This window comes from Scyliorhinus torazame, chromosome 14 (genome assembly GCF_047496885.1).
Source record: "Scyliorhinus torazame isolate Kashiwa2021f chromosome 14, sScyTor2.1, whole genome shotgun sequence".
NCBI classification, from domain to species: domain Eukaryota; kingdom Metazoa; phylum Chordata; class Chondrichthyes; order Carcharhiniformes; family Scyliorhinidae; genus Scyliorhinus; species Scyliorhinus torazame.
The window spans coordinates 78,979,558-78,992,305 of NC_092720.1; the positions used below are offsets into that span (position 1 = coordinate 78,979,558).

At 44.9% G+C, this 12,748-nt stretch overlaps 1 protein-coding gene across 5 annotated transcripts in view; it reads right to left on the reverse strand.

Moving 5' to 3' along the window:
- Positions 1–6,907: 6,907 nt before the first annotated feature.
- The window catches only part of LOC140389833 (coiled-coil domain-containing protein 150-like), a 183,269-nt gene continuing 177,428 nt past the window's right edge, over positions 6,908–12,748 (reverse strand). For 3 of the 5 annotated variants that reach the window (XR_011934489.1, XR_011934487.1, XR_011934486.1), the window contains exons 24-25: positions 10,390–10,965; positions 6,908–7,182 (exon numbers count right to left, since the gene is read on the reverse strand). Coding sequence is in view for 2 of the 5 variants with exons in the window: in XM_072474401.1 (XP_072330502.1) it covers positions 10,852–10,965 (114 nt within the window). In the remaining 3 variants the exon portion in view is untranslated. Of the gene's footprint in view, positions 7,183–9,186; positions 10,966–12,748 lie in introns of those variants that run through there. The other 2 variants (XM_072474402.1, XM_072474401.1) reach the window with 2 other exon arrangements.

Genomic DNA, 12,748 nt, shown 5'->3' on the forward strand with positions numbered 1-12,748 from the left:
TTTAGTGAATTCTTGATCATTATGTTTGAAATTATGAGGATACGGGTTCGAGGACCTGGAGAACAATCATAACCCATAATTTAGGAATTTTATTTGCTGGAACATGACTGTGTAATTTTTTTGATGGAGGGATTTTGGAGGAAAAAGGTAAATTGGGGAGAAAGGTTTTAAGCAATGTGAATGGTGGCAATATGAATGGTGGATAATGAAAGCAGAAAACAATCATTTTTGGAAATTATAGAGATGGAGAATGTAATTTATCCAGATTATGATGACGCTTATCTTTATTTCAATATATTTTTCCCTCAACCAAAATCAAAAATGGACCAACATTTCATTACTACTTGGATCATGTTGGTAAGAGATTCAATATTTTTAGATTATTGGGTTTGGTTGGTTCTGGGACTTCAGAAATAATCCCAAAAGAGCAAAAACTACTCATCAGGTTTAGTTGCGTGTGTGGAGAGAGAACCAGACTTAAATTTTCATATTAAGTAACTACGTTCACAGCAAGAAAGTAGAGCTGAAGCCAAAATCTGATCAGTCATGACCTCATTGTATGATGGAACAGTCTCAAGAGGCTCTGTGGCCTACTCTTGCTCTTATTTCTTATGTGTCTCTTCGCTAGATGTTGCTACACTTGCTGAGTATTTCCAGTACTATCAGATTTTATTACAGATTTCCAGCATCTAAATATTTTGCTTTGGTGTGTAATAGCAGGTTTTTCACTATGCCAAATAAAACTTTTTAAAAACTGGGCTAGAAGTTGGATTGCCCTGATCTTTGGGCAAGGAGGTCATTATTCATGCAATACCAACACCCATTCAGATCAAGGTAGGCAATGCACAGAATTCATAAAACCACCTCATCTGAATGATTGTGGTGCAAGCTGGTGCATCTCCAGCATTGCTTTCTGCTTGTGAATGCTGCTGGCAACCTCTGCTCGCAGCAAGTGCCCTAGTACCATTGTTTGCCATGTGGCCTAGGCAGCTTGCTTTTAAAGTCAGATTATCTCTTAAAGGGAAGCTGGACAAAAATAAAAATTGACGCCATATAAATTATTGCAATGTGAACATCAGGGCAGAGAGATCTACAGTGACAGATATTGGGCTGGAAGCATTCAATGGTGGGTGGGCAGAAGTAACACCATGGACTGTTGGGGAGAGAGCCAGGAGGGCCTTTAAGAATACCCTCAGAAGGAGTGAGAGCATGTGGTCAGGAGTTCCTAGAGGCTGAACCCAGTACCTGGCCACAGTGCCATAACAGGTCTAATTACTTCAAACAGGTGTTCAAGATCAGGAAGTGCATCTTCATGTGACATCTCCTATCCTTGCCTTGTGCTCCTCAATTCTGAGCAAACCCTCATCCTGTTATGGGGTCTGTTGATTATGTGACCTTCTTCCTTCCACATCACCCCTTCTCTCATACTAATTTTTCCTTTCGGAGTACCTGCTCTCAACCAAGGACTGCCCGCTGCCCTGCTGCCACAGGAGCCCAAGAAGGAAGGAGAAAAGCAGGTCAGAATTGATGAAAAGGCCCAGTCACCTAATCTGATATTCACACCCACCACCTGGAATACTGGATCTGCACTTACCTTTGAGGTTAGTATAGAATAGTCATCAGCATGTGGTGAGTCATCTGGACTCAAGTCATCTGGGCTTTCCATTACTTTGAGGAGCATAGAAAAGCCCAGCTCTGATTTGGGAGAGGGCATGGTGCAGAATCTGCCCTCCCTCTGCTGACCAGGGGCATAGCCACTGCTCCGGGTACTTGTTGCAATCTTTGTGTGCCTAGGTCACCTACTCCTCTGACATCTATCTCGAAAAGAATGAGGCCACATTCTGGCAAATGCAAGAACTAACTAAAGCACTTACAAAAACATTCCAGAGTACTTTCAGACACTTTGCAATAGAAGTTACAAAATATTCTCGTAACTTTAATCAGGGTGATTGGCTCTTTAAGTAACACCACTTGTGAGGCTTATCTTGCACCTTTATGTTTCTTTTTTTTTGTTACTGAACAACTGGGCCGTTGTTTGCACTTTGTCCAAATTTGACATTCTGGCATAACAACAGCTGCTTGGGTTGTGATGTGAGGATAGTTCCAAATAAATATCTTCCAGTGCAGGTAGGAGATGTAGGACTCCACTGTGCGCCCATATCATCCAGCAACATCACCTCGGCTGCCTGGCCCCAGGATGACTGTAACACAGCTGGAAGCACTGCCACACGATGAATTTCTCACCTGTTGTATTTGCAATTAATTATTGAATGAAACTTTAATTACAATTTAGCATACACATATTGAAGGTGCAAAACGTAATTTATAACAGCCTTTGTTTCAATATAAATATACATCATGCAATAAAAATTACAGAAAAATTGGTTTATCAAAATGCAGTTAACAATGAAACTTTACATATATGCACAGCAACAAAATATAAAATGTATTTTATACTATGATTTACTATATCTAATCTTTTGTATGCTAGATTTTTTCAATATTTCCATTCTTTAACATTGTGCACTAAACTATAAAATGTGGATTTCAGGAAGAGGCTGCTTGAGAAACTGAAATCCACAAGTTTAATGTACAAAGGTTTGCACATTTAAAATGCAGTATTATACAACAAGTTCAGTCAACAGTTTTATTGGACTTATTTTATTACTAATGTATTATTACCGACTAAAATAGAATTTTTGTCAAATTCATTTTACCTTCAACAGTTCTCAGGAAATTTGCTGGTACATGATGAAATGTAGAATCCCAAAAGGTTTTCCATTTTTGGTATTAGCCTCTATTATTAGAGTAGATAGGGAGAAACTGTTCCCAATAGTAAAAGGATCACAAACGAGAGGGCACAGATTTAAAGAAGCAGATGTGAAGCGAGAAAAATATTTTCACACATTGACTGGTTCAGGTCTGGAATACACTGCCTGGAAGTGTGGTGAAGGCAGGTTCAATGAAGGCATTCAAGATTAATTGAATAGATACAATGTGCAAATGTATGGAGAAAAGGCAGGAGAATGACACTAAGGGTGTGATTCTCCGGGAAGATTTTGAAGTGTGTTGACGAATGGGAACTTCCGTGAGCTTCCCGGCGCTCGGCTGGACAAGGTTGGCAGAGCAATACAACGTTAATTGATCCACTTAAGGAGGCCCCATGGGCTTCACGCAGCAAATGAAGGCTGCCAGCCGATTCGCCGGGCCCATGTTTGCTAGCCCCCCACTAACAAGGTTGAGCAGCACTTAAACAGATCTAAATCTTACACAGCCAACCCCACTTAGCTTGTAGCCATGGCGCCGAGACGACCGGCCCCAAGATTTGGAGACGCAAACCTTGGCAGGCTCTTCGAGGTGGTCGAGGACAGGAGGGATGTCCGGTTCCCTTGAGGGTCCTGGAGATTGAGCCATAGGGCAGCCATGCCACCTGGGATGAAATGGTAGCGGCCGTTAACTTGGGCAGCATGACCAGAATTGGCCTCCAGTGCTGCAAGGTCACGTCCCACCATCCCACCGGAACCACCCCCAACCCCCCCTCCCACCACGGAGAACCACAAGTGCGGCTAACGATGCCCTCTGTGTCCCACAGGAGAAGTTGTCCCACAACTGTTGAGAGAGGATCCAAACTGGCAGCGGCATGCCAGGCATCAGAATCCTCACCACCCTTGAGGAATGGGCCCTGGAGGTTACAGGGGTGGCCGAGGAAAGAGCTGTCACCAAAGCAGAGGTGAGGATCCACCGGGCTGCATCCAGATGGACTGGCAGACGTGAGCTGTTAATGGCATTCGGAATGATCATTCCCTCCCACTGATCTTGTGTTCATTCCCCAGCAGGACCTCAGGCCGACGGCACTGGCGCATCCAGGGTGATTCCCTCCCTGACTAGATCACCTTGGAGGTGAGCTCCGAGAATATCATCATCGATGTGTCACAACTGTCATCCCAACCCTCCACCAGCACACAGACAAGCACCTCGATGGGCAACATTAGTGGTCAAGCTTCTGGGACACATTCTGGTTAGCACCACACAGCACAACGGGTAGAGGCAGTAACATCCAGGTGAGACAGCAGCTGGAGGTCTGCTGGATCCCAGAACCCAGCTGGGTCCCATTCAGATGCTAAGCCTCTGGAACAGGTTTACCCGGAGCTGATACATAGGTTAGGGTGTGGCCGTGATGTTCAGAGGGAGATGTCGGCGACACTCCCAACAGGTCCAAAGCTGATTGGAGAAAGAGTTCCGGAGGCTACGGGCGCAGGAGATAGCACCGGCAATGCATGGAACCGAGGCCAACACCACTAGGGCGACGACCTCAGTGGATAGCCAGGTGCACAATATCAGCGGCATGAGTGGAGTTGTCCAAGACGTGGCACAGCCAGTGACAGCCACGGCTGAGAGCCTCCGTAGACTGTCTGACTCGCTGGGAGACGTGACCCAGTACCAGGTGGACCTTGATGAGGTGATGCAGAGCTTGTCCCAGTCGCAGGTGGGAATTATTTAGGCACTGCAGAGCGTGGCCCAGTCACTGAGGAGCATCATTGAGAGCGTCCACACCATGGTGCAGACATTAGGGAGCCACCAGGGCTAGAAGACGCAGGGGCTCATCTAGCTGTCCCTCTGTTCCGAGGTGAACGTCAGGGCCCTCTGGGCACCGACCGTGAAGAGGAGGCGCTGGGTGACAACCCGGAGCCATCCTATGGGCTGGCGACAGTAGCCACCAGCTCCCGAGTTCCACCCCTCTGACGACAACGCATCTCAGAGTCAGCACCCGAACATGTGGCACAGCTGTGGCCCGGTGAATCCTCACCTCTGTGGCGTGTGCCAACCTCCACGTTGGGGACTGCAGTGCCCTTGGTCACCCCCGTAACCTCCAGGGCCTGTTCCTTGAGGGTGGTGAAGATTCAGATGGGTGGCATGCCGCCAGTTTGGGCCTTCTGGCCCCAGAGGACACCCGGCGGGGCATCAAAGGCCACGGGACATGGTAAGCAGCTGGCTGCCTCCACCTCTGATGTGCATCCTGGGGATACACCTAGACGCAGCGGTAGAGCAAGGAAGGCCAAGCATGGCGAGACAATTTAATAAAACCCTCACCACAACCAATATGCCGCCTTTGGCTCTTTGCTTCGCGATGCAGGCCGACCACCAATCCCATGCCCCATTCCCGCAGATATGGGGCCCTAGCCACTTCCCACCACCCGACACGCCCTGCCCATGCACACTCAGCTGCAGAGGAGGGGGGGGGGGGGGGCCCTGCTCACCGGACCACACACCCCTGCACCCCAGACATCCGAGTAGAATGTTGCCAAACCCCAGCCATGGACATATGCCCAGGGGTGGGGCCCATCCCCTGGGTGTTCGGATTTGGCTGCTGCATCTGTGGTGCTGTCTCCCGCAGTGTTCAAACACAGTGCCCATGCATTAAGGTGTGATTGGGATGCTGGGCAATAACTCCCACATGCTACATGGTACACCCACCCACAAGGATCCACTTAGGATGCGTGAAGTGCTCACTTAATTATGATTGCCAATTCCCTTTTAGCAATGACCTTCAGTCGCATGGCCAGAGGCCTCCGCAGTCAGTGGGAGTTATGGGTGGTTGGAGGGGCAGACAGACAGGGACTAGGGTTGTCCCCGGAAAGGGTACATGATCCAGGGGTTGGCATGGAGGACCCGCGCACAGTCGCCCCCCCCCTCCCCCGCCAGCAGAGTCTCCAGGCCCGCCATATCCAATGCCAGTTCACCCCAACCGGTGGCCCCCCCAATCCCCTCCGAGCACAGCGGCAGTAAGCCCAGTATCCAGTGCTCGTTGCCTGTGAGCGAAGGTGGCTACTCACCTCCTAGGGTCCCAAGTCAGCAGCCCTTCTGCCAGGTTCACGCTTTTCAAAAGGAGTACTAATCGGCACCAGCGTGGCCATTAGCTGGGGAAGCCGATGGATCACAGGAGGCTGTTAGATATGGGGTGGCTCCCGTTAATTGTATAGAGATAGGGTGTAAGTGGTGATAATTGGTTTCTTTCCACGCTATGGCTGGATCCCGATTTCACTTTTGGGAGCGTGCTGGTTGCATCACAAATGGTTTGGCACCCGGCGCAGTTCTAGTTTTCGGCCTCTCCCGCTATTCACTGGCCTTGTCACGCTTTCGCTTGAGCGCAACGAGGCCACTGAATTGTGCTCTAAGTTATAATGCTTATTTGGGGAGCTGGTGCTAACACGATGGGCTGAATAGCCTCTTTCTGCATCATAACAATTCTGTGATTACGAGCTAATTCATGTCTTTTAGACAAACTAAAATTAAAGTGGACTGTTTATACCCAATTTTCCTGAGTTAGTTCCTAGATGTGAAATCAGACAGATCGAAAGTGTAAATAATTGGAGAGAAAAATAGTGTACAAGTCGAATTTAAAGGGATTGTGACATATAAAGGAAAGGAAAGAAGTATTTAGTCAGCTTTTTAGAGCCTCAGAATGTATTTCAAGGCTGAAAGGAAACTAATAAGTGACAGGCAAAAATTAAGAAAAAATAAACTCTGGAGGCAGATACAAGTCTGCAGACAAGCAGGGCACCCAATTCTGGGTTCCTAGATACTGAAATTGATGTGCATAGAACACTTGTGAGAATGGTTGCTTCCTTTGCCATTCCACAGCACCTTCCTATAAATCAGCCACAGCTGATATACTGTCTCCACATGTGCCTGTCCTATATTACACAGCTGCAGATGGCACAACACATATTCATTCTGCTGACCCAGGCCTTGAGAAGACAGACCTTGCATGCAGTGCCAATGTGTTGGGGGCTGCAGAAATGGTGAGTAACATGTAAATGAGTGTGGCAATCAGGTTATGCTGAATGTTAATCACCTTGGTATGCATTCTTTGATGCACTGTTATTGAAGACACGACATACTGAAGGAATATCCAACATCAGACTGTATTTACATACAGGGGAGTCATCATCTGCACAATGTATGGTAAAGTTAGGTCAATTCATTTCCAATTAGACACGCAGATGGAGTGTGGATGTTGAGCAACACCAATGCAGCATAACCTGCCTGGCATCTGTATTTCAGTTCTCTTCCTTTTCCAGACAAGTCAGATAAGCAGGTTCCCATGAGGAAACCTGATGATGTCTGTAGTGATGCTGGGAGCAAAGAAATTCACATCGATGAGCTCAACTGTCCGAAAACCTAAAGGCAAAGAGGAAAATAATTAAGAAAAATGGCTCAGAAATAATGGTGAGCTTATATGTATACTGATATGGCGGAAGGATTGTGACAAATATCTAATTCATGATAATATTTCAAGCGTATTGTTTAGTTCAGGGAAGATTATTGCAGTGAAGGCAAGGTTACTAAATTGCTGGGCCTAATTGCCAGAACACCTAAAAGAAAATGGACAGTCCAGAAGGTTACCCATGTTTATTTAATAGAATCACAATAGAAGAGATTAAGCCATAAAACTGCAAGTGGGCTTACTTAGTTGGAAAACTGGAGACATGATGTCTAGACTGCTTGCAAAGAAGTGGAGTCCAGGGTCATTTTGTTTGAGAGTTAAGAGTGGAAATAGTTTAAAAGCATTCAATGAACTCTGAAAGGCTACGTTGTCATGGAGATGGGTGAAGCTTAAGAGAGTTCGCCTGGTTTAATTTTATCTGTCTTCTGGGAGAGGTTTGGTTGCAGTTTGGGCCTCGAGTAGTGTGCCGCTCAAAGAGAAGCCCTGGCAGCTGTTCGGTGCAGTTCAGTCCTCGGGAACTGAGAAGGTGGAAAGCTGCTGGTACAGTACTGGAGGTATTTAAGGCTCAGAGGAGCCCTGGGAGCCATTTATCACTGTGTAGTCGTGAGACTGGAGTTTGGAGAAACCAAGCCACAGTGCCAACTTAGCAGTCTGCGAAAGACTTGCAAGTGAGATGGTAATTAGACGCAGGAGTGCAGTTTTGTAAATCCTGCAGAACAGTCTCAGGAGGAGAGAATGAACCATTGATGGGGTCCAGCAATCGTTGAGGCAGTCTGAGTCAGAGAGGCTTTGGAGGGACTTCAGAGACTAGATTGTCAAAAGTGAAGAGCTGAATCTCTTCTTAATGGTATTAATGAGATATTGTGGCTCACAGTGGTCACTGACATCTGGGTTAGTTGCTGAGAAATCTGTGGGTGCTGACTTGGTCATATCGTCTATTTAATGTACAGTGTGGTGTGTTCGACCAATTTTCCTGTTAATTCTGAATGTTAATAAGACATGTTGTAAATTGTTTTACTTTACTGACTCTGTATAGTATTATTCATTTTGTTTGTTTGTTTAAACCATGGAATCGTGTGGCTTTATTCTCTGAGTGGTTAACTGAGATTTCAAACTTTGTCTACTTTAAGCAAAAGATTACTTTCCCCTACAAGGTTGTAATAGGGTTTACAGAGGAAATCATCCCACCAATGGTTCATTCTCTCCTCCTGAGGCATGATTTACAAAGCTGCACTCCTGCCTCTAATTAACACTTGTAAGTCTTTCGCACACTGCTAAGCTAGCACTGCTGCTTGGTTTCTCCAACCTCCAGTCTCCCGAATGCAGAGTGATAAATGACTCCCTGGGCTTCTCTGAGCCTTAACTGCCTCCAGTATGGAACCAACAACTTTCCACCTTCTTGGCTCCCGAGGACTTTTCCTGAGCCTGAATGTAGGTGACGGACAGGGCTGTGCAAAATGCTACACAGAGCAGAAGAAAAAATTGAAAGGATGGGGAGAAAGAGGGCTAGAATGGTCGATAGAGGGATGCCCAAGCTATGCAGAAGACCTACACCATATAGGAAGCCAGCAGTTTTTGTTGAGTGGTCTGGTGTCAGGCAAAGGGCGGGGATGTCCTTCAGGCGTTCCCTCGTCCATCAGAAGCGTCACCCTCCCAGTTAACCCTACCTCTGGTCTCTTGAAACCAGCCTCCCCAATTGACATTCACCCATCTTTTAGCAATCCCCACCCCAGGACTCCCAGTAGCACTGCTGGGGTGACATAGTTGTTGGCCAATCTGATTGGCTGACAGCATTCTAAGGCGTAACTTCCTCTCCAGAAATCGAATGAAATATCATCTTAAAGTAATTAATGCTACTCTTAGTGTTAAATTGCTGAATAGCAGCGGTCAGGATAGCGGGCTGATTCGGGGGTCACAGGGACCCCAGTATCACATAAAATTCAGTTCATTGTGCTTAATCTTTGTTCTGTAAGTAGCATATATTTATTACCTAAATGAACATCATATACACAGGTATAATAATACAATAATACATTCCATTTCAATATTATGGCCAATCTGTTTTTTTCTGTTGTTAGTCTGATGAAGTGTTTGCAATTAATGTGATCAATAACCTATTTTAGAATATGACCAATTGTCATTACATTGCAGTATTCTCCCTCACCCAAGGAACCATTATTAAACGAAGAAAGATTCTGGGACTATTAAAAGGAGAAAGATTCTGGGACTAGAATATTATTTTTGTTATCATGATTGGAGTTATGAAAGGTCATTTGCAGTGTCACTCTAAAAGCACCATTTTACTGGACAAGTTTCTATTTTAATGTGTTTTGCCACATTTTGATTGTAGTAGTTGTCAGGAGAGGTGTTATGGCGCAGTGCGTAGCGTCTATGCCTCTGAGCCAGAAGCACCAGGTTCAAGTCCCATCCGAGGACCTGATGGCTAAGGAAGGTGTGTTCATAACATGGCCAAACAAGTTGAATATGAACCTGTAAATCCTTCCTATATATGCCAATGGCAGGAGGCAAGAGCAGGAAGATTCCCGGTCAGCCTAATGAAAGAAAGAATATTGGTGCTATTTACAACCAGGGGCTCCAGTGGAAGAATCAATCCAGTCTGGTCTTTTAGGTTTAAGCTAGTTTATTGTAAGACTACCTCATCGCTACCAAGACACAAGACGTTCTCCCACCAAAGTGTTCCAGCTGTCTGTATTTATAGGATAATCAAAGTCACATGTTTAACTAGCAATTCCTTTAACAAGGTAAATGCCATACACAGTGATTAATAAATGTGCAGGTTGCCACAGCAACTCAGATTCTGAGGGAAGTAACTCACCACAAATTAGAAATGATATAATGTAGCATTTCAATAGAATGACAATCAGTCGGGTTCTAAAACAAGTGATTGATTCGTTCTTTCAGATTACCTAGCTGATGAAAATGAAAATCTAACCTTGTGCATGTCAATGCACCAACTCCTGTCAATTTACAAACTTGCAAACTTAAAAGAAGTATTTGTTAGAAAATTGAGATACATAATGCAGTAAGCTGCTTCATCAACATGCTATGTCGGAATGGTTGAATATTCTTCCATCTTTGCTTTGACAAGTCCTCAGAAAGGGAGCTTCTTCTTCACTGCCACTTTTCATGAAGGGTCTTACCAGAAATGTAAACCTGCTTTTCACTCTCAGATTTTGATTGACAGCTGTGCATTTCCAGTTTTATTTCGACTTCCTGCATTTGAAGTTCTCCATAAGCAACTGTAGTGACAACCACAATTTTTGTAAAATTTCACTACATGGAGCTTTAAGTTTTCATTTCTAGTTGCACTGATAGTGAAACCGTAAAAAAAAAATATGACTTCAAGCCTTGTGAATTTAATATAACCAAGCAGCTGGTTCAAAATATCTCATCTTGAAAGTGTGAAAAAAATAGCCTCATTCATGAGGGTCAAAATGTCTTTTGCTGAGTTATCCAGGCATGCTGCCTCAAACCTTGCTTCATCCAACTGTGTGTCCAAAAAGCACGTGACATAATGGCTTGATTTTCAACCAAGCAGTTGTATTTCATCACTTTATGGGATGGAAAAGTGCACATTGTCTGAATTTCATTTGGTTTCTAATTTACTTGGGCATGTCAGCATGATATTTTCTGGAAAGAAGTTTCAATTCCTGTTTAGTTTCCCAACGACTGAGGCTGGATTGACTGTGAATTTTAACAGCTGTCACCTTCATGTCCTTTGTAAAAATAAAAGAAGCTAGATTTTAGTACTCGTTGCATACAGTAACTGCTCGAGTGTTTCTTAGTTTTGAAATACAATTTTTAGCCAGAGATGACAATGGATGCATTAGTAATCCAATGTTTTTTCAGGCTTTACTCTTTGTTGAATATTTACTGCTGGGATGGTGAGAAAGTGAACAGAGATATAGATTTCTTTGTACTGTATTATATTCAGTAAAGAAGCAAATTAAACATATTGGGAAATAAATTAATTCCCATACATCACTTCCAGTGGTGCTACATAGACGTACCTTGATTTGCCTGATGCAGGCATTGCTATGGGCCATTATCAGCATTGTATTTTTCAAGGATATGGATGCACACAACTCCATTCCCAGTGTATCTTACCTAACCAGTTGATGGGACGGCAGGACATATGTAAGACCTGGAAACGCCCGACTTGGTAGTTCTTGATCAAAGAAGTGTGAAGCAGTAAGATGAGCCCTGCAGTCACATTACTTAGGGAAGACAACCCGATTTTAAAGTTACATTTACAAAATGTAGTCCTCGAAATCAAACCTGGGTCCCTGGGCTGGGGGAAAAGCAGTGCTAACCACTGTAATGTGCCTGGAGTATTTTTGTAGGTGTTTTGGTGCACTGGCTGGGGAGTGTTGCCACATCCTCGCAGGATGGCAGAGGAGTAGATAACCTGTCCACACAAAGGCTGTAAGAGGTTTGCGGAAAATAGTGACAGAGCCTCTGGGTTTGCAGACACCAGGGAGATGGAGCAGATGCCACAGAGGGGGCAAGTTCCGCATGATGTCCTCTGCAAATTTGGAGCCAGACTCTTCCAAACTCCTCAAAAACTTCAACAGGCTGTTTGGCAGGCCAACCATTTCATCCAGTATCATGATGGGAACACCCAAGATTGTTCTTGTTATAACTTGCCTACTTACGATTGGCTGGGGACTAATGACTATCCCACAATCCTATGGGAGTATGAACTTCCCCAATGAGGGGGGCGGAGAAACTCCTAGTATAAATAAGCTGGCCAGTTCAGGAACCAGCAGGAAGGAGAAGGTAGCAAGGGAAGTTACTGCTACTGTTATGTATATATTGTTATAGTAAATAAACGTTATTATTTTGTATCCTTAAAACTCGTGCTGGATTTTTCGTGGCCATTACAAAAGTTCTCCTGCGTGCCATCCCATCGGGGACCTCAAATTGGTAATTTCCAGCAGAAATCATCTGTGACCTCACCATTTGGAGAGTTGGCAAACTGAACATGCTTTTATCCTGGACAGGGTGCAGTTCACTTGAGCCCAGGTGATTCAATAGGTGCTTATCCAACTCTATACTTGCCTCCAAGGTATTGTCAACATCTAGCTGATGACTGCAAGTATCATATCAACTGATGGGGCCGCTTCATCAAAGTTGTGCAGCTGCTCTTCCTGTTCCTCGCGCTTTGTCAAAGCAGGAAATCAGAAGGGGAAGGTTGATATGAGGGAAGTAGAGAGACAGGTGCAAAGCAAGAGGTTTACAGTCACAGCATCAGCAATTATTCCTCATGCCAGATCACAGGACGAGGGTGTACTTGGATTTGAGAAAGGGCAAAAGGCAAGAATATAAGACCATAAGACATCGGAGCAGAATTAGGGCACTCGGCCCATCAAGTCTGCTCCGCCATTTAATCATGGCTGATATTTGTCTCATCTCCATTCTCCTGCCTTCTCCCCATAACCCTGATCCCCTTATTAATCAAGAACCTATCTATCTCTGTCTTAAAGACACTCATTGATT